Source organism: Pieris brassicae, chromosome 1, assembly GCF_905147105.1.
Source record: "Pieris brassicae chromosome 1, ilPieBrab1.1, whole genome shotgun sequence".
In the NCBI taxonomy this organism is placed as follows: Eukaryota; Metazoa; Arthropoda; class Insecta; order Lepidoptera; family Pieridae; genus Pieris; species Pieris brassicae.
This window is the reverse complement of record NC_059665.1, coordinates 16,540,170-16,563,264: the sequence shown is the minus strand read 5'-3', so window position 1 is coordinate 16,563,264 and position 23,095 is coordinate 16,540,170. Positions and strand designations below refer to the sequence as shown.

Genomic DNA, 23,095 nt, shown 5'->3' with positions numbered 1-23,095 from the left:
TTAGGTTTTTACAGGTCGTTTAAAATTAATAATTGATCTAGGTGATATAACGTAGATTAATATAAATTGTTTCTTGCTTGTTTTAGTACGTTAAACTAATGCTTTCGTTGTTATGATAAAGAAATAATCGATAGGTAACATTCTTTTGTATTACAATTTTATTTGTGAATTACAGTATCCAATTTTAGTAACGGTATATAGTATGAATCAAGTTTATTTCTGTTTATTATCTTAATAAATACTCTAGCGTCATAAACACACAGACTGAGAAGCTATCTTCCATTATTATATTATTACAGTTGATTGAAACGAGCAACCCATGTTGAATCGTAACAGATCGTAATGCAATGTTTGTGTAGGGCACTAAAATTAACGGGACCTGCGCAGACGCGTGTTAGTCGATGTTATGAGATATAGCGTTTAGATTAGACGTCAAAATTGCATCACAAATGTGTGTGTGTGACTTTAATCTTCTTTTAAGCTTCTTTTTATTTCGTTACAATTCTCTTTACAATTTAAAGTAAGATAATAAATTGTTAAATGCTATAACTTCAGCAATGCATGCGTATAACACATATAATGTAACACAAATTCATATATACCCGAATATATATTATTTAGTAAACTATTAATTGAATAAAAACTTTCGGGAATAACATGACTTGGATCTGTCAAACTTTGACATTATTAAACTTTTGTTTACTAATATACAATAAAACTATCGTGATGTAATAAAACATATCAACTAAGAAACTAAGATTACGTTAATATTACTTCGTACTTTGAATAATTTACTACACAAAATTACTGTCCGCTTCTCTAATATATTTAGACCAAACATATAAACAGGCTTTCATTGCGCACAATCTTAGCTTTTGTTTATGATTTATTTTTAGCGATATCTTCCCGAGTTATCTCGAAATTACCTTGTACAATTGCGGGCTGATTTTCATTGACTGTCTACAAGTATTAATCATTTAATATTGATTCACGGACCTGGTAAGCTAACCAACAAACCTCACAAAAAATATCACCTACAAGAAGGTTTCTCAATAAAGAAAAAGTCAGACCAATTTTACGTAAGCTAATAATGAAGACAATAAAGATATTTAAACAAAAATAAAACAATATTAATACGATATTCACGTCGTATGCAATCGGTCAATCGCCTTCCACCATAGATGGTGAGTCCGTGCTCATGCATACAAATGTGGTCTATATGAGAAAGTGCCTATTTTACAATATCAATGGGTATCGCTAAATATGGACCTGATTAATTCACAAAGCGAATCGTGCTGTGGGAGACCTACTTTATGTGATAATTGACGATTTTTAACACGTAGATAATATGGACACAGACACAGTATTGACTTAATACAATCATGATAAACGTTTTGAAAATCCTAAATTTTTACGGTTACATAGAGAAATTATAATATTCAATTAATATTATTTACTTACAACGATTAAATCACAAGATAAGTCGAAACCATAAGTGACTAAAAACAAATTTAATAACAAACTTTACATACATTTAACACGAGTATGAAAACAGAACACTTAAAGAAAACGAATCAGTAATTACACATAGTGACCTATTAAATGTGAATTTTGAATGCAAAGTTCGAGACGTAAGCTTGGGGTTATTCACCGCTTTAAGGTCATGAACTCATCAACCTAACCTAATCTGTCAGCTGTTTATTAGCAATTTAATTTGATGGCCATAATATTCTACGATTCCTTAGTATATAAAAGATATTCTTTTTTTATCAAGTTTTTGTGGAGCCATATGATAAAATAAATAAGTGGACTTCTTTTTGACTTATATGTACCTAAACATTAGGTCAAACTAAGAGTCGCAGCTTGGAAACCTGCAATATTTTACTCAGAAATGCATGGCGCTGTTGACAGGGTTTTAAGTGTTTATTTCTTGTCAAAAATTAAAAGGAATGCACACATAAATTCAGTTAGTATGTAGTCTCGTTTACGAAGTAACCAACTTATAAATATAAGGTATAAATTCCGAGTTCATTTTGACTTACATAATTTATACATTTTATGTAGTATATTTAATGTGGCGTATTCTAAGGTAATGTAAAATATGTGTGTATTATGTGTGGAAATAAATATTGCATTACAGTAATTAACAAAATATCCCAGAATATTTTATAACTACAGAAAAAGAGAACTTTGAACTACATTCATAAAGTCAAAACCAATAAATTCATCAAAATAATGAATACTGGTTAACCGTTTGTAACAATTAAATCTTTTAATTAAAAACTCTCTCGAAAGAAAACAGCTTAGCTTGTTCTCCGGTCTCTGATACATTTTAGTTTTTATACTCGGTTTATAGCAGGTGCAAATTGTCGCAATCAAGTCATACGATGTGCGCGGTCATTACGCGAAATGACTGCCAATTAAAATCGTTCATCTAATTGCTTTAAGTCCAATAAATTAAATTTATTTCTGTTATCTTCTATTGAAATACTAACATTCTCAATATAGAGCTGTAAAGTATTCTAAGTATTTAGTGATCACGGAAATGTACAAGAACTATCTTAGCATCCAGAACTTTTAGTTACAGAATTATAAATCAGATTGGAACTGTTAATCAAATACGGATAAGACTCTTCAAATCTGAGGTAACTGTAAATTTTAATATGGCTTTTTGTCCGCGTTAATATCGCAGAATATATAGTGCTATTTCTTTTAAATTTCGTCTAAGATGCAATGTCTAGACTTATTAATAGATAATTCTCAAACATTTGGCGCCGGTAGTATTCAATAAAAACATTGCCAGATGTACGTGACCTACGTCAACGCGCCACGCTCCGTAACGTAAACAGTGTAGCGCCAGCATCACTCACATTTATTTTTAGGGTTGTCACACTTATTAGCTATTAATTAGACAACGTCAAAGGTTGCGAATTGTTTTGGTAGGTTGGCAGTAACATCCCAAACGCATGACCGTATAGGGTTAAGATGAAACATGATTGGTGAAGACGAGAACAGGAAGGGATACTTGACCCGTTCATAAATGATTCATTATCTTCCTTAAACTCAGCCCTTTCGCCGAAACGACTCATTTCAGGTCAACTAATGTATTTCTCTCTTCTAATACTCTAGATTAGTTAGACTTTTCTACTCTAAATTACAACATATCCCCGCATGGGCATTACTGCTGTTTATAAGATAAAGAATGCGCTCAGGTTGATTCTGGTAAAACTCAATTAGAAGACTAATTATATAAGATAATACACTTGTTTATTACGAACAACATACTCACTGAAATTGACCAAGAAACGTTTCTGCCCCTTTAGGGGAAGGCACTCGAACAATTGTTCAAATGTTCGATTGTGTGAGGTGCACATAAGAAACGGTTTTACTTCGACACATTTTATCTTAAACAAATGCACACAACCCTATGTTCACCTAATAGAAATAGTAAACAGTGTAATGTGGTTGTAATGCTTACTATTTTTATGATATAATCCGTCTTTGACATAGCCGCCTTCGTTTCAGGCTTTTAAACGTAAGGTGGACAATATTGAATTATTTTACATAATTTTAAATTTAAATTTTTCCGACGTTTGGCGTGCTTTACAGCGTGCGTGGTCATGTTGAACGGGTAATAATTATAAGTTTATAATAATACAAATAGCTTTAATCCGGTTAAAAAATTGTTTTCTTTCAATGTGTAAAAGCTATTTTAACCAAAGACAATAATAGTTAATATATTTTTCAATTGACTTTATTTAGTACATATGATATATATTTTTTAATATGAGGGAAAACGTGTCTGCGGGACGCCCATAAAGGACAGTCCGTGAAGCCCATAGACACACATTTTCAGTGGGTGCTTTGCCGGACTTTGAGGGTGGAGTACACTTTAACTTTGAATAGTAGCTAGCTGGAGGTCGTATCTCTCAGGGAAGACCCCATGCGGAAGTCGATTCCACAGTTCACTAGTTCGCAAAAGAAAGTGCCTTGTGAAACAAACTGTGGAAGACTGTGGATGGATTTTTAAAAACCAATACACACAATTCTATATTCAAGTGTTTTTATTGACATTCATAAGTGTATGTTTATTGTAGCCATCAATTTTAATTTTTATTGATGAGGTAAAAAAAATATTTGCATGGCTGTCAATTTTAACGCAATTAATCCTTTATCCATTACTTACCCAAATCAATATTAGATTGAGTTGGGTAAGTAATACTAACTTACAATATCAAAGATTCACATAATAGCACATACCAATGGCTTTACAACCTTTAAGGTCTGGGCCTCAGATTTCTTTATCTGTTCCGTAATCATTTCTAATAGGCAAGTATGTGATCAACCTTCTGTGCCTCACCGTCGACTTCTTTGGTTTAAGATATGCTTGTTTCCTCACAATACTTCTTCCTTTTTGTAGATATTTGATTCAAGTATTAATATCAGTAATTCTATATTTTATTGAAGATTATCATTACAGTCCTACACTTGCGATAAAATAACTCTAATATCCCCACAATGTTTAAATTATTCATGTTGAAAATTATTTGTCACCGAGTCTCTAAAAAAAATAATTATTCAAAACGTATACTTGTCCTGAGAAGATTTTTATCCAACCCTCGGCTACCGAATTCAAATTAGTTTTTTATTAAAATTTTAACACGATCGGAGATAATTGTACGTTTGATAAATGACTTAAGATTGTCGACACAATGGTAAATCTAATTGATTGATTTTTAAAACTCCATGTTAAATTAAAATTATTGTATGAACTTATGTTATTTTAATCTGGCTAAATGTTAGTCATACGTAACAGAAAAATCAATCCAAAAGACGAAAATGTAAGATATTTACTATTAGAACTATTTCCGAATATTGGTTGTAATCATAATAATTGTCTATATTAATAAAATTTTACACTATAACTTAATAACGCCAATTTCTTAAAAGGCTGGCCACGCACTTGCGAGCCTGGCAATGTGAGTCTCACTTATCACTTTCTTTTGCGATCTAGCGATCTGTGGAATCGACTTCCGTTAGGGATTTTTCCTGAAAGATACGATATAAGAGTGTACTCCTTCCTCAAAGGCCAGTAACACACCCACTAAAAATGGGTGTACATGCGCTGCGATGACTACCCTTTTTTTAAATACAATCATGTGGATCTCATGCCCGTTTGCCCCTTATTATTTATTTAAAAAACGGCAAAATTAAAAGGCAAATTCTATTGAAAATTTAAAATTTCGACTCCACTGCTCATAACTAACTGCCGGAAAAATTGCAACTGTCAACAATTTGTCATCGTTTTTATTTTAATTTTAAAAGGCATTGTTTCGCAGTACGAAGTTCGCTAGGTCAGCGGGTAAAGAATAAAGCGTGCTATCCTATGACAGTATCTAATTAGCAATAATATTTTTTGTAATATAATACCAACATACGTTGACGTTGCAAGTTTAACATCAGAGTTTCATCGGTTGTGAACTTTTATTATTTTCAACTTTTCGTATTGTGTTACCTTTTTTTCATTCGATATCTTTCTATACAGTTGAAATGCTTTTAATTGATTTCAACTACCATTTTTTTTTAATTTAACGTAGTAATTTTAATTATATTTTCTGGCTTTGGGTCCAGCTATCTTGGACACGTTTATGCACCTTTATTATCATATAAATAATCGTTTTAATAGATGAATATAACAATATATTCGAATAAATCTACTCTTGCATATAAGACTAGTTAATAGTTATATAGCTTTCCAAAGAACATTGTAAAAATATTTTACATTTTCTTAACAACTAATATTTTTATTTAATAAATCTTTTTTTACTATTTTTTGATAATTTGGTAACGCGATGTATATATCTTAAGTTTTCTCACTAACTAAAAGTTATTTGAGTTAAAATAAAGTAGGTATCTTTGATCCGAACATAGCTAAGTAATATGATGCCTGCAAAAGTAAACGACTGGTACGGTACACAAGGCAACGTTTTTTTTAATCCAAATTGTACATTTTAAACGACTCTGTGTTTAGTATGTCTAATACATAAAATAAAATTTAAAAATCAATGCGAAAGATCTTATGGATTGACGAATGTTCAAATTTAGTTAAAAATCAAAGGATGACAAAGTTAAAGCCCTCGCCCGCATCTTTTCTGATGAGTGACATTAAGTGACGTTAATAAATCAACAACTGACTCCCACAAGAAGTCATCTATTTTTGTCGTGCAAATACACGTGAACAGCTATATTTATGGATGAGCCAAGTAATTAGCAAGTCATACTTATAATGATTTAAGAGCAGGTAAAAGCTAAAATATAAAGTGTGTTGGTGTGGGTGTTGTTGATATTTTTATAATAATATTTGCCTTAAAAGTGTCTCAATTGTATATTTATTTGGTATTCGTAAAATAATATTACAGTTTACACTAATTAAAAATGCAGTAATGGGATATGCAATAATACTTTTATTTTTGTGTTGAATGCACTTATGATGTTCGATTTTGAAGATCGTGGTTCATCTTTAATATCCTAAAAGGCTTTACCGATTTTGATGAAACTTGTGATGATTAGTGGGTTGGAGAATGGTTTAGATATTTGTATTTATGACGTGTATGATGTCGGGTCCACTAGTTAGTAATGAAAACGAACTTTAACAGGAATGAATGAAATAGGAATAACCTGACATCTACTAGGCTAGCAGAAGAAGACGAAAGTTTTATTATGAGAAAACCAGTACATCTGAATAATGTTTTAAAAACACCAGCCAAATACGTTAATTTAAATATATGCACACTTCAGTGCTTTTAACAAATATACATATGTATTAACATTATAGTAAAGTTTACTTTGCTTTTTAAAATTTAATGTTTTATTAGGTTACTTGTGTATCACAAGAACGGTAAGGCATAACAACAACAGACTATAGAGCTAGGTAATAATAAAAACGTTACAAAAACAACAAAGTACACTTACCCTATTGCCCAGATATGGACAAAAAGTTTGCACAAAAACTACTTTACCTAACATTTATTTTAACAATAGGATTAAATCCAAAACAGGTGTTCCACTTTCATTATTATTACAAGACATTAGTTTGACGTATTAAAGTAAAAAAAGCTTGAGCTTCGGAATCAAATCGGTATACGACAATAATTGTTTTTTGTCAAAATTTATTATACCTAATGTTAATTTGAGTGCATTGCAAAATGGACTTAAACATGAATAATTAAAGTTGTTTTTCAATAAACTATTGAATGCAGTTAGGTTCTTTCGTAATGATAAGTTATTGAGGTCGTTGTTACTCTGGGGATACTAAAGCACAGGTGTACAACGTTCGGTCGGTGGAAGAGAGAAAAGAAGATAGAATCACTGTAGGTAAGAGCGGGATAGCACGAAAATAAACGTTGAACTTGTTTACCACTTTTTCTTTTTTTTCTCTCCCTAGCCTATGTTCGTGACGGATCTTTTTTTCTCATTTAGTTTTGTTGCATCGCCTTTTTGGATTATTCTGTTGCTTTTAGATTTATTTCTCGATACTTTTTCAATTACATATACCAAAATGCAAAATGCCAATAATGCCACAAGAACCACTCAGGACGGTGAACACAATTAATAGTATTTACATTCTTACAAAATAAATGCGCTAATATTAACCTGTTTTTGTTAGACATAATTTCAAAAATCGATTTAAAATATTCATATTATTTCATAATAAAACACACAAAAGTTGTATCGATATCCAGTCCAGAGTATTAGGTATAATATTAAAATAATGAGGTCTTATTATTTACGGATTAGGCGAGCTTATGTCACCCTAAAGCATTACCACGATTATTTCTCAGTCCGATATAAATCTTTATTTATTAATACATTTGATAATCTGTTTATTGTCTATAAGTACTTTGCCACGTTTAACGTCATTCGATTTTTGAATATAGAACTGGTATTGAGTTAATTTAAAAAGAATTCCGTAAGTCAAATTAGATTGACATACGGAATTCTTAATGGTAAGACATACGGTGGTGTCTTACCATTAAGATGCTGTTTAGCTATAGAATATATAAATATATAAAAAATATACTTACAAGAATATTTTATCCTCTTTACTCAACTTATTTCTCACTTGGAGGTTGTATGGTATGAAATAAATAGATTATTAGCTATTTTAATTATTGTCTTTAAAATAAATTACCTACTTAAGCGGCGAAGGCTGTTAAGGAGCAGTTTTAAAAAATTACAATACCAGTACAAAGTGAAACCTGTGATTACACCCACACAAGTACGACGCGTAAAACCAGTAGCCAACCAGTTTAGACGTAACCGAACGGTAATAATCGTGATATTGTGTACTGAGTGCAAAGATACTGTTTGACGTTAGAAACACAATTCAAATTTCAGTAATCCTGGGGGTTCATTACGTTATTGCCGTAAGTAGTTCCAACTTAACTACTTGACTTATATCTTCTTTTTCTTCTATATATCTTGTCTTATAACCCCTAGATGGGGCAGAGAGTGTCCACAGTGAGCCACGCTTCCGCTTTCCTTGCGGGTTCCTATCAAACGCCTGGTTGGGAATATGATGGGATCCAACAGAATCATCTAAAACCAACATAGAAGTTCAGGCAGCATTTATTGTAATTCTTCGCGAATATAACAGAATAAACAATAATTATTCTGAGCCTGATATATTCGGTAGTGGGCTGATAAATTTAAAAAAAGCGTTGTTAAGCGCCGTAATCAGGTACTCGTCGCATTGTTGAGCGAATAACTATAAGACAAATAAGTTTTATGTTTATGTTTAAAGAACGTTATTTCTCATTACAAAATTGAATTTCATTTACATGAGACACTTAATCTTATGTATATACGAACGAGATACACGTGCCAATTTTAGTCTACTAGATTTAAAATTTTAAATAACAAATTACTAAAAAAAAATATTTGTAGCTCGAAGTGTGGTATTTTTTGTGAAATTTATGTTCACCGTAATTGTTATGTCCTTAGTTTAAAATAGATATATTGTAACATACTTGAACAATAGATAATAATAAACTGTTTAAGCTAACATCTCTTTAGGTAACTTAGTGGGACAAAATATTGCTAACAACCTAGCGGCAAAAAGTTTTTTTTTAAATATAATTTGCTAAAGCTAAATCGTATCGTATCTTGTAACATATATATAGAATCTGTCTTTGTTCTGAAGATAACGTGATACATTACTACCAAAACTGGCCTTACAACACAAATGGATATCATACAGACAAATTAAAAATATTCATTTTATACTAACTATGTATTTGAATAGCATAATTTTTCGAACCACTATAAACATTGAAATGCATCGGAGTCATCAACCTACTATCCCTTATCGTATCAGTCATATATTAAATTTTAACGAACGAAGGTCCTCTCATCGGACATCTACATCGGACGTCGAAGCAGTTTACGAAATTCCACCCGCACCACCTCGATAAACTTAGTTCAACTGAGCATTATTTAAAGCAGTTCTTGCTGCGCACCACCACTATGTGGAGCCAGCTGTTCTCTGAACTAATTCTGAACCTATTCGACTTAGAGTCCTTCAAGAAAAGACCGTACCAATTCTTGAAGGTAACGTACTCGCGAGCCCTCTGGCATTTAGAGTGTCCTTTTTAATGTTATTGATAAAAATTATATAATCTATATCCTATCTGTGTCTTGATATATAATTTTACGGATGCTAATGTCACGTGCACCAGTAGACTTCAAGTACTAATAAACGACAATATCTCTATCCAGTCTATAAATTATGTCATTTATCGTCATGAAGGTTTCATTAATGCTGTTAAGATACTTATCTGTGTGTAAAATAATTTTATGCATGTCTACAATGTTTACTTGCTTATCGCTTCAGTTTGTAATTAATTGCATAATAAATGGCTCTACTTAAGATAATTTCTATAGGCTAATATTAAACGGCCTAGTTTTAAATATAGGAAGGTATGTTAAATGGTTTTTGTGTGTAAGAAGATGACTCAACTTTTGATGTAAATGTTTCCATAAATATACATTTATTCGTATTTGTTATCACGTTTTAAAGACAACTTTGCACGTCAAAAATCTTATAAGTATTCGCACTCTTGCAATTATTATTAAAAAATGGTTTATCAATGATAATTATATTAATAAATTTGTTTAAATTTTTTTATAGTGTATATTTAAAAGATACTTGAACGTCATATATTTTGCAGACTGTACGACTTCGCCAAGTTCGAAACACGTGGTACGAGAAAGAGAGAAAATATAAACCCTTTAATTTATGCCAAGATAGTACCTACATCTTGAAAATAAAATATCATCTCATTCTTATTTTAGGTTACTGACCTCGAGTGATGCTCTGTGATATTGTGCATTGTCGATATAAATAGCCGATACATATGTTTGAATATCTCTGTTATTATTTTTAAAAATATATAGTTATTTTTATTTAAGTTAAGGTAGTTTATTTTTAAAATATGCATTTGATAGAAGGAAGAGATCCATTTTCGTTTCACAAGCAAATATTTGAAGTTTTAATCATGTAAGTAATTACACATTATGTAAACAAAAATGAAAAACTTTTACTATTTTATGAAGTTCTGTTCCTATTTTAAATATCGATACAAAGTGACACTCTCCATAAGATGTACAATATCCTCGCTATTATTATCCGATAAGTAAACAAATTCTACATAAAATTTGTCTTAATGCTATTGAAATAAATAAAAAATGGTGAAGCCAATCTATAACTTTTTATCGAACAGTAGCATACGCCTGCGCAGACGCACGCCACAAATCATAGCTTGATTTTGGTTTTATTTTACAAAGGTCATAAAAACGAGCCGTTGTGTCAAAGCGAGATCACGGTATAATAAGGCGATATTAAGTTTAATGGTCTGACATGATTTTTAAAACTGATAAACCTTGATCGAAATCTTTGAGAATGTACCAAATATGTTAATGGCCATAAAATCTATCGCTACCTTACTAAAATAAAAACGAAAGAAAACAACTTAAGCCAAGCAAATGAAAAGACCAAAATTTGTATTCCTGTAAATAATAACTCACTTTAAAACAGTCACTTAAACGGGGATAAAAAGGTCATAAATTTGAGGTTAGCGGCCACAGCTTCTGGAATTGACGTTCCAATACGGGCCAAAATATGTGAACATGAATTTTGAGTGCCAAAAATGTGGTTGCCCGCAAAAATAACATACGGGTTGAAATGATTTGAAGACTGAACGAGATAAAGATCTGGATTCATTTGTGTTTTTAATTTTATTAAGTTCACACGTTTGCAATTTTTACTGGCACCAGATAAAGATAACACTGTCCAGACAACTACAGTTACTTTTGAAAAAGTGAATTTGTAGTATTGGAAGCCGCGATTTTCTTTTAGGTACTTACAGATAATAACGTAAAGTATACCGTAGTAACTACCTAAATATTACAAATACGTGTTTATGTTATGAATCTATTACCCGACTAATTTTAAACTATGTCGCAGAACTTTTCAGCTCAGATAGTTATGAAATTTTTTCGTAGTATTTATTTAATATTTGTTAGTAGTTTAATTTTTATCTGGTTTATTTGTACGCCGGATTAAGAATAAGTCTTCAAATTTGTCTACCATTTGAAATTTCAGTTATAAATGCATAATCCAATGCCAAACCAAAACCCCTAAAATCAAACAAACAAATGTCGTGTTATGTCACGTGTCACTAAATGGTTTCCAAATGATTACCATGAGAATGAGGATCGGCGTAGCACGGTAGCCACGTTAAAGATAAGAAACTGGTCGGTTCTGTTTCCAATGATTCATTGTCTCGTGTTTGAACCTAATGTATTGACACAAGGCTAGGTAACAAATAAGTCGCTAGGGATGTTAGTTAGAATATCTTCTTATTTTGAGTTTGTTAGAACTGATAATTATTGAAGCAAAATAAACACGCGTTACCTTTATAGTACATTTAGTCCTGTTAAGGTTTGTTAGATGGATGAGGCATAGAAAACTTTATACGAAAATAAATTACTATTTATTTTACCATACAATGTAATAGAAACATAAAACACAAAATTAAATTCATTGTCATACATATTGACTATTGACAAGTCGAAAGCATCAAAATTAACTACTGTTGAAAAGGTTGTCGATAACAAAACATCTCAAATCAGCAGCCGAACAAAATAATAACAGATTCTGTTCATTTAACAATATGGTCGCGTCACACATTGTATGCAAATGGTCGTCAAAGCTAAAACTTATTAATTGTAGTTGCTAGCATGAATAATGATGCAGTCTAAGACAAACCAAGTGTTAAAATGTAACTTATGACTGTTTATATCTGTCAAAATTTTGAAGTTAAATAAATGACTGTGGACGAAACCAATTACCAAGGCAAATGTGGTGAGTTTTATAAACTGCTGCAAAGGACAAATAAAATATTAGTAGGATTATTTAAATGTCTTTAAAATGTTTTGACTATTATTTTTGTTGTTAACAGATTCATTACGTAGTCTATTTAACTAATTTGACCCAAAAGGCGTTGAATACGCTCAGAATTCAGTATAACAACACGTTCAAGTTAGTTAGTTGGCTTGCCGAGATTCTGCAGCGCGTCACGTATATTTGCTGAGACCCGAACTGACGGTTTTAATGCCATCATTCAGGAAATGGTGGTATCATCTATGCATCGTGTAAGGCATATCACTAATTGTATCGCAAATGTGTTGAATACAAAGTCAACACAAACACGCATATCTGAAATACTGTCCATGCCTCATTATAGGAGTCTTTTTGTTTTGTTTACTAACCAATACTAACTGTAACTAAGACTACAAATGGATATAATCTGAAAGAAAGATGTAATTATTAATAATATCAAAACTACTATTAAGAAAAAAAGTAATAAAACTGGCAATATTCAACATTATGCATTAAAAAAGGATCTATTGAAATTTATTTGTAACCCAAAAGTGCATTAAAGCTAATGCTATATATTAATTTACTATGTCCGACCATCACCAAGGCTATTTATAAAGCTAATCTCGTCTCAGCAACATCAACATAATTGTTGTTAAGTACTTAATCGCTAACTGTCTAACTGTACTTGATAGAACTAACTGATTTAAGCGTTTAAAAACAAGGCTATAGTAACTACAGTATAGACCATCGTTTCTCAACTATTTTTATTTCGCGACCCACGAAATGGCCAAAAAGTTCAGTAAAACAGTCTTGCGATCCCGTCACTGTCAAATTGTAGCAATATGTACTTAGCGCACAATTATTAAGGAATCTTTTCTACTCATATGTAGTTAGTATTTATGATTTTTCAATAGCCTGCGGCCTCCTTTTAATACGATGCCGGACCCCCCCCCCAAGCGTCGCGATCTCCCCCTTAAGAAACGATAGACTATAGGAAATAGTTTTAATTCTAGACATAGCGAAAATAAATGGAATATGTAACGATATTGCGGTGTTTTTAAATTTAACAATACATTGTATTAATATATTAATGATAGAAAGTACATACATGTATAATATAACAACCGGCATTATGTAAAATTACGATTGAGTAAGCAAAAATCCAAACAAGATTCTGGTTTTAAAGATTATTCAAAAATACTTGTTTGGTAAAAACGTTCAATTAATCAACAAATCATGTTAAGTCATTGCTGTGCTTTGAGATAGAACTTATGAGATTAAACAATTGACAAATCACTGTTTTGGACAATGGTCAGTTGGCTGTGAAGAAACTTGTTCCATGAGAATTTTGAAAGAATAAATTTAACGGAAACTGAAAACAACGAACTTCTTTAATAATCCTTTATGTAGCGAACGTAATTACTTTTATATTTCTTATATATCATTGTTTAATATGTTTAAAGTATTGAATTTCTATAAAGTAGGTTAAGTAGCCATTTCATTGTATCAGCCGAGTGATACAAGATCTATCAGTCATTGATTTATAGATCGTTAACGGGTTTAACGATATACCGTGTTTAATGGTCACCTTTATTTTACCTAGATCTACGTTTAATTTTCAAATAGAATTATTTTTTCTTCCCCGGTTCTCATTACGAGGCACTCATAGACATAGATATTTTTTAGATAAAGTTTACATTTTTAATATACAGGCAACATTTAAAATCTCAAAGCCTATAGAATTAATAATATGTACCTATTCCTGTTTCCGCTACAAAAAGCCCAAGTTGAAACCAAGTCTATAATAAATAACGAACACGATATGTAGTGGGAAAATAAATTATTTACATTGCAATAATATGTAGTCCCATACTCAGTGTGATATGAAGCCCCCTAGTCCACCTGTTTTACTACAATAAAAAATATTCTAAAGATTAGTATGGACTTGTAAAAGGTCTTTTTAAAATGGAGTCATAATATCTGTTTTATATGTTACGCAATGTTTATCGAACTTAGTAATTATAAATTTAGATTCAAAAAATAGAAAAGATAGAAAAAATCGTGGTTATCCGTATCAATTTAATAATTGAATAATTCCACAGCGATCTTGATAGTCTGTAACTTTAGGCTGTATCCAACCAGCATTGAAAACAATAGTCAGTTAACCGGACACCTTACGTCAGAATTACAAGATATTAGAAGCATTGCGGTTATACATCCAACCTCATCCACTATAATATTACGAACGTTGCACTTAGAGTGGGATGGTACTATACTGTCTCACTCACACAGTGGCCAGTCGCTGCACGTGCGCCTTGACAAAACGGGTTTCGCCGGCCAACGAAGATTTTATTAAAATATTGAAACTCCATGGGCCTCCTTGCGCCCTGGTACTTGTATCATCGATCTCATTGATAACAAATTGCTCCCCCTTTGTTCTGTCACAGCCAATTCGATACCTGTACGCATTTATTAATGTCTTTTTGATTGCTATAATCCTGGTAATGTTTTCCTTGGTAATATTGGTATATATGTAACGCATCTTGTCGATTAGAGCCGTATTGACAAAACCTACCCCTAAAAAATATTTTATTTTTAAAATCGTTAAACGCATAATAAAAATGCATGTTTAAGATACTTATGAATTTGTGTCGTTCAATTGTGGTATTTTCGTTAACAATGGCACTCAGACATATAATATAATGTTCACAGACCGGCCGTACTCCGAGTCAGACATCGTACGACCATCAGCAGCCCCGCCCCCGAGCCGCTTATCAGCTTCGTCTCCCCCCCTAACACTTCCCTTGGACATGGACCTTGATGACGACGTATTCGTGAGCCCACGAACAGATAATGGCAACGACCGATTTTCAACCACCAACCTGGAGATCTTCAGATATGGGAGTCCAAGAACTCCAGCAGGGGTCTTGCTTAGTCCTCGAAGGGAGTCCTCGTTTAACTTTTCAGTGACTAGCGAGAAGCATTGGAGGGATAAGGGAGGAACAGATGTGGCTGATGGCGTTCATGATACGGATGAGGTATGAGACTTTTTTAAAATCATTATCTAATTATTTGTTTGGCCCGAGCCGTTGCGACTTAAGAACCGATCATGAAATAAGAAAATAAAGTAATAAAGAGTACCTTATATTATACATATAAAAATATGCTTACATTTATCATCTCGTCATGATTGAAAACAAAACCTTTTTAGTGCTTAATATAGTAGCATAACAGTGATGTTACCTTGAACCCATAAACTCATTTAGTAACCACAGCGTGCAAATTCATTTGAAATTAAAAATTATTATTTTCTGAAAACTGTCTGTGCCTTTGTTCCCTACAAATGAATCATAGTGTCGATGAACCTCTATACAGATATAAGTGCTAACATGTACAATTTAAAAACGCAAATGATACAGTTAAACAAACCTTAAATTGTATGGCCTACATCGTAATTAACAAGTGTAGAACAAGAAACTTTTACTTTTCTTTGTATACTTTATTATTTACTAGCCTATCATTTATGGCAAGAGTTTGCCCAGAATATCAGCCAAATTATCCAACAGTGAGTTACGCTCTTACATTTTCAATTGGAGGTTCCTTTAAGTTATACTTACTACACTACACTATAACATATACCATTAGCTATTTTAATGCATACAAAATATGATTAAAGGAAGACATTAAGTGTAGTTTTTTTACACAATTCTCTTTATGCTCGACGACTTTTGAATATTTTGTATAGAAATAATAAACGCCTGTAACAAAATTAAAGCAATCGTACAGTTGACATTATATTGCCTAGTTACAGTACCAGTATTAAATTTTCACTGAGAAAAAGAGACCCAATCGTTTTAATATAAATCGAATAAGCCAGATGAATAAACATAATTCCTCATTCTGATTTTTTTGGGATTTTATCTTCTTCTAGTTATTTGATATAGCTTTAATAGATGTTAAAGATATACAGTCAATCGTAAATATTTTGTTTTCGCGAGGGGTTCAATTATATTGAATAATGTTTACAATAAAATAAAGTGCTGACTGGAGGGGAAATTAAATCTTTTCTAATACGGATTTTTACGTTCAAATAAACTTTACTACGAGTGTTTTCTTTATAAGATGAGATTATCCATGAGCCATTTTATTTTTGTTTTTAAGCACAATTTTATAGCTTTAGGCTAAAGTAGTAAATATAATATTATAGGTACAAAATTATCAGCAAAATTAAGAATACATCGTATCTAACGTCACGTTATGTCATCATCTTCACAAAAACTGAGGCTTAGCAAAGTAGCCATTTTTGCAAAGACAAGGAAGTATTAATTATCAGTTTGTATGCAGACCATAATCTACATAATATGAAAATTTATTCACACTTAGATGCGCGTACGCATTTTGGCATACAGCCAACACTGTGTTTACTTTTGATCACGATAATTTTAAAACTGTGTCAGTTAATACTCAAGAATTAATTGTACCGCGATTCTTATAGCTTAAAATACTAAACATTTTTTGTCTGTCTTGAAAATTAGCTTGGCCCATTTATATCAATACTAAAATTAAAAAAGTTAGTTTCAATGTAAAAAAATAATCCTTGAATTTATTGTAACTGTTTATCTCTCCGGTAAACCAAAATTAAAAAAAATAATAAATAAATTTTTAAGAAAATATAAATGATATTATTTTTATTTAATTCTTTTTTTTGTTTTAAGAACAACTTCCTTTTCAAATCTTGTTTTAGATAAATACAAATCGCGTATAATCGATTTGTAAGCGAATAGTATAGTCGATCAACTTTAATAAAATTGCTTAGTTTTGTGAAGTTATTTCTGATATAAAAATATACAGCCATGACTTCGAGGGGTGACCGTTATTTTACGTTAGAAATAAACCTATTTTAGTATTTAGTAGGGAATTAATTGCGCCACAAAACATTGGCAGCAATGAAGATGGATTTACGCCTTATTGGAAATTTCATTGTACGCGCTTAGAGGAGAATGAGTCATTTCCGTAAGGATAATAAAATGTAACGCCCGGTGTAAATTTTAGGTGTTCTTTTTCAGGTTATTTGTTTTCATACTAATTAAATCTAGGTACTAGTACGTATTATACTAGTAAAGCTTTGAAGATAATATTTCAGCAGTGACACATGCAGCATGTTTATAAATTCTCTTCTGTGTCTTTCTGTTTATAAAGTTAAACACCTCAACACTTGACGAATACATATGTGACGAATATGTTTTAGTTGTATTTAAAAAAAAACACTTATGTTTACTTCAATCGTCATACATTTTAGATGGAAGATTTTGTAAAATATGTAGTAGATTCAATACTATCTATGATATGGCAAACTTTTATAAAGAAATAAATACATACATAACGCCGAATAAATTAATATTGCTTTAATATCAAATATTTTTAATATTAAAAAGAACCTGTGGTGCTACGACCTTCTGGTCTGGATCTGAGATTTCTGTATCTATTTCATGATCATTTCTCTATCTAATATGCAAGTAGGTGATCAGCCTCATGTGCCTGACACACAACGTCGACTTTTTGGGTTCGACGTTTTTCTTTACCGTTCGAGCAAATGTTAAATGCATAGAAATCAAGTCCAATGGCACAGCCGGAGTCGAACCTCAGTGATAAGGGTCGTTGAAGCTAGGCCAAATAGTCTGGCCAATCTGCATATATATCTAAAAATCGAATCAACCACAAAGTTTATATAGAATCTATCCAATAATAAAGAAATAAATAAAGTGTCTCTAGTTCTTGGTGTGGGAATCAAGGACGATATAACCCAATTAACAAAATGCATGTTCTAAAATTGAACTTCTATTTACTTAAACAATATATTCTTATAACGGGTTTCGCAATTGGCCAACTGCGTTTTACAGTTTATTTCACAATTAATAACATCTCCCGCCGAGAGAGCTAAATATAGGGCCTCTGATGCAATAATTATGTCGTGTTTACGTTTCATTGTGAGTGTAGAGCCCGGAGATGAACTTTGTCATTTTATTAGGAAATTGTGTTAATATTTATTTGTAGATTTTCTGTACTCCTTTCGTTTAAATTGCTATGTATAATACTGAAAGTAATCATTCATACATCATTTGGACAATAGCATAACTAAAGCTAGTGGTGGTTTCTGGGAATATAAAGTAAGCTAAGCATTAAATAACTCTCTTACATATGTTACATACATATACATATTTCTTTTCTATTTTCATCTTTATGTTTGGCAGCTGACTGTTTGTTTGAATCATGATACACACGGGACTAAGCAAATGTGCAATTTTTTTTGTAATTGTAGAAATCTTGCCGTATTTAATATTACTGATTTTCGAAGGATGATATAAGTGGTTTTCAGGAGGTCTAACAATTTGATAGCTCATTATTATTACTATATAAGGTATCATAATAAAAAATATAATCAATTGTAAAAGAACTCTTCACAGTCAATATATATTCCATTTTCAAAACACGACACAGTAAATATTCAAGAATAATTTCCCTAAATATTCAATGCGTATTTTCGGAAAGTAATTCACATTAAAAGCCGTCTCCATAACGGATCATCCCACCAATTTACTTATGAATATTAACGTCAAATAAGAAATAGGGTGGGGTCCGGACACTCTTAACAAAAAACCTCTCCAGTGATCCTTGAAAAGGAAAAATAGAGAAAAATACATTTTGACGGATGACAAAATACTGAAAAGTAATCCAACGCCGCTCTTAAGATTTTCTGCGCGTTTAATATTGAGAGTGTCCTTAACAATTTTTACGGTAGGTTTATTTCAATAATAAGGTTTAAGATTTTTTCATATACATAGGTACTTATAAAAAATTGAGTATGATATGAGAATAACCGTGCAGAATACCCGTAAATATGCTGCAACATTATTTATATAGTAATTGTGAAAAGTAATAACTAATTACTGTATATGTAATCACAATTAATTAGTAATTAATTGTGATTTAAGGTATACACGTTCGATTTGCTAGATATACTCATTAGCTAAAACTGTATTGTGAACCAGACATCCTCAAAACCATATAGATTAAGAGGTTACAATGAGCTGGATATGTTGCCAGGATGTACGATGAAAGGGTACCATCGAGGCTATTGGATGGAAATTCGAAAGCCGGCGAAATCGTGGTAGGCCAAAGTTACGATGGTTTGGCGCAGGACCTCCAAGTGATTATGGGAATCACTAACTGAAAGTAAAAAGCACAGCACAGGAGGCTGGAGGTACTTGCTCGACCAGGCCACAGCCCGATGGCATGTAGCACCTTGATGACGATGACGCTTCCTTTGCTTGACAATATGACTGTAACGTAATATTATAAATAACATTAAATTCATGTCAACACCAAAAATATTAACTTGGAAATTAATTGGCCTCTTTAAATAGAATACCATTTTTATAATAAAAACTGAGATATGACATAATGCCCGCTCCCAGTAAGTATACTCGCCTATTTTAAAAAGAAAGAAATCAGAAACTCCCGTACCCAAAAATCCATTTCCATCAAGAATTGACAATTGCAATGTCTCAAGCACCTCATCACAGAAACCCCAAAGCCTTCATTTAAATATCACCCCTAAGACACCTTAAAAAGAAAATCCCAGTCCATTGTAGATGCCCACTTGTACCGAAGCAATCACCCGAGACGGCAAAAAGATAGAAACATAAAAAGAACAAGAATTAATGCAAAAAGCGGTGCGCGTTGGATAATGAAGAGGTTGTCGTGCTTTTCCGAAAAAATATTTTAAACACGAAAAATAATGGGATGAAATTTTTTAAGTACGTAAAAAGATGGAACGTCATCGAATTCAAAAATATCAAGGCATTCTAAAACATTCCTAAGCTGGTTTGACGGCCGCAAAAGCTAAAAAATAAGCAAGGCTTGAAAAGAAAATTAAGGAAATTAGATGTAGGTCATATATCAACCACAAAAAAAACGGCAATCAATAACTTCTCGTTCTTAATACGTATTAGATATTTTGTTGGCGTCTTTTATAATAAAAATAAGAGAACAACAGTATTTATAGGCCAATACGCATTAACACGCGAGATTATTCAAGTAAATTGTGTGTACGGTATTAATTTTACTAGGTTAGTAGCTTAGACTGGCAAAACCAGCTTACAACATCTTTGTATGGTGAGTGAGCTAGGCAGATGAATCCCTATTTGAACCCACCCAAACCCATATTATTTTCTAATAGACTGTTTAAATAGATTTAACAAGGTATTTCATTTAATATCATACTTGCGATTTATATGATTCTTATTTATATTTTATACACATATATTATTAGAAAAAATATATGTCATAGCGTGTGACTCCAAATAGCGATAGCGATTCTGACTTATTGAGGTTTTGTACACTGAGATACTTTGAGAGAACTACATCGAAATCACATCTAAAAAACCATGGATGCAGTATTATGTTACTTCAATAGAAGAAATAATTATAATATATTATTAATAAATCTGTAATATCTACAGAAATTACAGATTTATCCTTATGTATGTAAGTATGTAATAATTACAGCAGGAAGCAAAAGTTTTTTAACCCAGTATTGCATTTTTTACATAAGTAAAACATTTTTACATTTCAATTACGCTTTCAAGAAAACCTGAATAAAAAACCCTTTCGACATACCAATGTCTGATTTGGCGCTGTAATAAAAAGATAAAAAAAAATATAAGCACAAAGCACTCTGCATTCGATGTTAAAGGTTGTCGAGGAAGCCAAGCGCGAGCTTTTTGTGGGAAAACTCGAGAAAAACGGATCGAAAATAAAGTAGAAAGAATCGAGACATCTCTAGATGCGACGGTCTCAAGTCTCGAACCTTGAAGTTTTGTTGTAGATGTCTGTTACACCGTATAAGTCAAAAGCTCTTGAGTCAGTGAGTTGGGCAATGTGGTGATAAAAAAGTATCATAGAAACTGGCTTGCATCGGTGCAATCAATTTTTATAATTCGATTATTTGCTCATTAACTCCCAAGAGAAAGGCTTCACTTTGGAATACTCTCTAGAACGTAATGACAGGTGTTTGAAAAATTTATTTTATGACCTATGTCTACAAATAATCAGTGCTTCAAACATTATGGGGAACCAGCTGTAACTGGAGCGGTTCCAGATCCAATGACTTCCGCTATCTATGATGTATCATGGAAGGCATATTCTACTCGGATAAAGACATATAGCAGCACAAGACATAACAGAACGAATATGAGTTCTAAAAGAAGACTATACATTTAAAAAAGAATGATTTGTGCGCTAATGTTTTTTCTAGTAATATTACATTTCGGTGGAATGAAATCCCGAAGCTTTGTTTCACGTCTCCCGCCGTATCGTATCATTAACTCGAAGTGGATGAGGTTTTTTCGACTTTTTAACGTTAATTCTTTTTTTATTTATGAAAAAGCGGGTGTCATTGCATCTTTGAGATTTTGAGAGGCGTCGCGCGAACGCTCAATATCTCTGATGGTATTAATTAGAGGGATTTTTTAATCCGTCAAGTATGTTTTGACGCCAATTTTTTATATTCTTTGCTCAATTCGGTGATGAAATTTCTATTCACATTTATGTAATAATTTGCTTACAACTGCAAACAATATTATTAACTTATTTACATTTTTAGTTTGTCTAGTATGATTTTTAAGTACATTTATTTCAATTGCTTAATTTGTATAAAACCAATAAAACAGTATACAAAGAGCCCAATGAGGCTTGACGAACACGTGTTCCATATAAAAACTTAAGTGTATTAAAATCTAATCAAAATGTAACATTATGGTGCGTTATTAGTAAATAATGCCAACCCTTTCACCAGTCATGGGAATGGGTCGACACAATAGCAAGCGTTACGGTAGGATGGACCAAGAATTTCTAACGTACGAAGATTTCTTTTAGAAACTGGTCTTTGCAGTACAGTAGTATAACATTACAATTAAAATGAACCCCTACCGCCGATCTTTGAGGACATTTTCGGGCATTACCTATGTGTAAACTAAAAGATAGATAACGAAGACTGAAGAAAATCTGAGTTTTATATGAAGGATGTGCTTTAGTATTACATGCTGCTTGATACACCCCATTTAAGACGAGCTCGTAATGACCTTGCCTATTTAATTACGCTGCATAATAATTCTGAATTTTTTGTTACTTTAATGTTTACTGATGTCATGTTTGATATATTTGTCCTCGATAACATTATTACATCGGTTTCTTTGCTTTGTATTGATGTTTTGCAAATGCTTAATTGAATTGAACCTTCGTAGTGTCCACAATTTTAATTTAGTTGTTTCGCGTGTACCAAATATTATCATAGGAAAACAAGTAAATTAGTTTTACGTCCTGGTGGACAGAAACCTTATGTTTAGTTTGATTCGTCCACACTACTAAAATCTCCTTTTATAAACTATGTATATAATAATAAATAAATAAACCACAGAGCAACTGAATTCAAAGATTTAACGCACTACAGACAAAATTAATCTGACACATTGACAATTTACAACCTGTACGATGTGTATGATATTACATGTGTTGCCATTTTTCATAAAACAAATGACATCGTGTTATCTTTTTAATAAACTCAGACATGCGAGTATATAATAAGACCAAATA

At 31.9% G+C, this 23,095-nt stretch overlaps 1 protein-coding gene across 1 annotated transcript in view; it reads left to right on the top strand.

Moving 5' to 3' along the window:
- The window catches only part of LOC123712514, a 73,409-nt gene that overhangs the window by 34,905 nt on the left and 15,409 nt on the right, over positions 1-23,095 (top strand). The window contains exon 2 of the mRNA XM_045665647.1: positions 15,155-15,480. Coding sequence (XP_045521603.1) covers positions 15,155-15,480 — 326 coding nt within the window. The remainder of the gene's footprint in view (positions 1-15,154; positions 15,481-23,095) is intronic.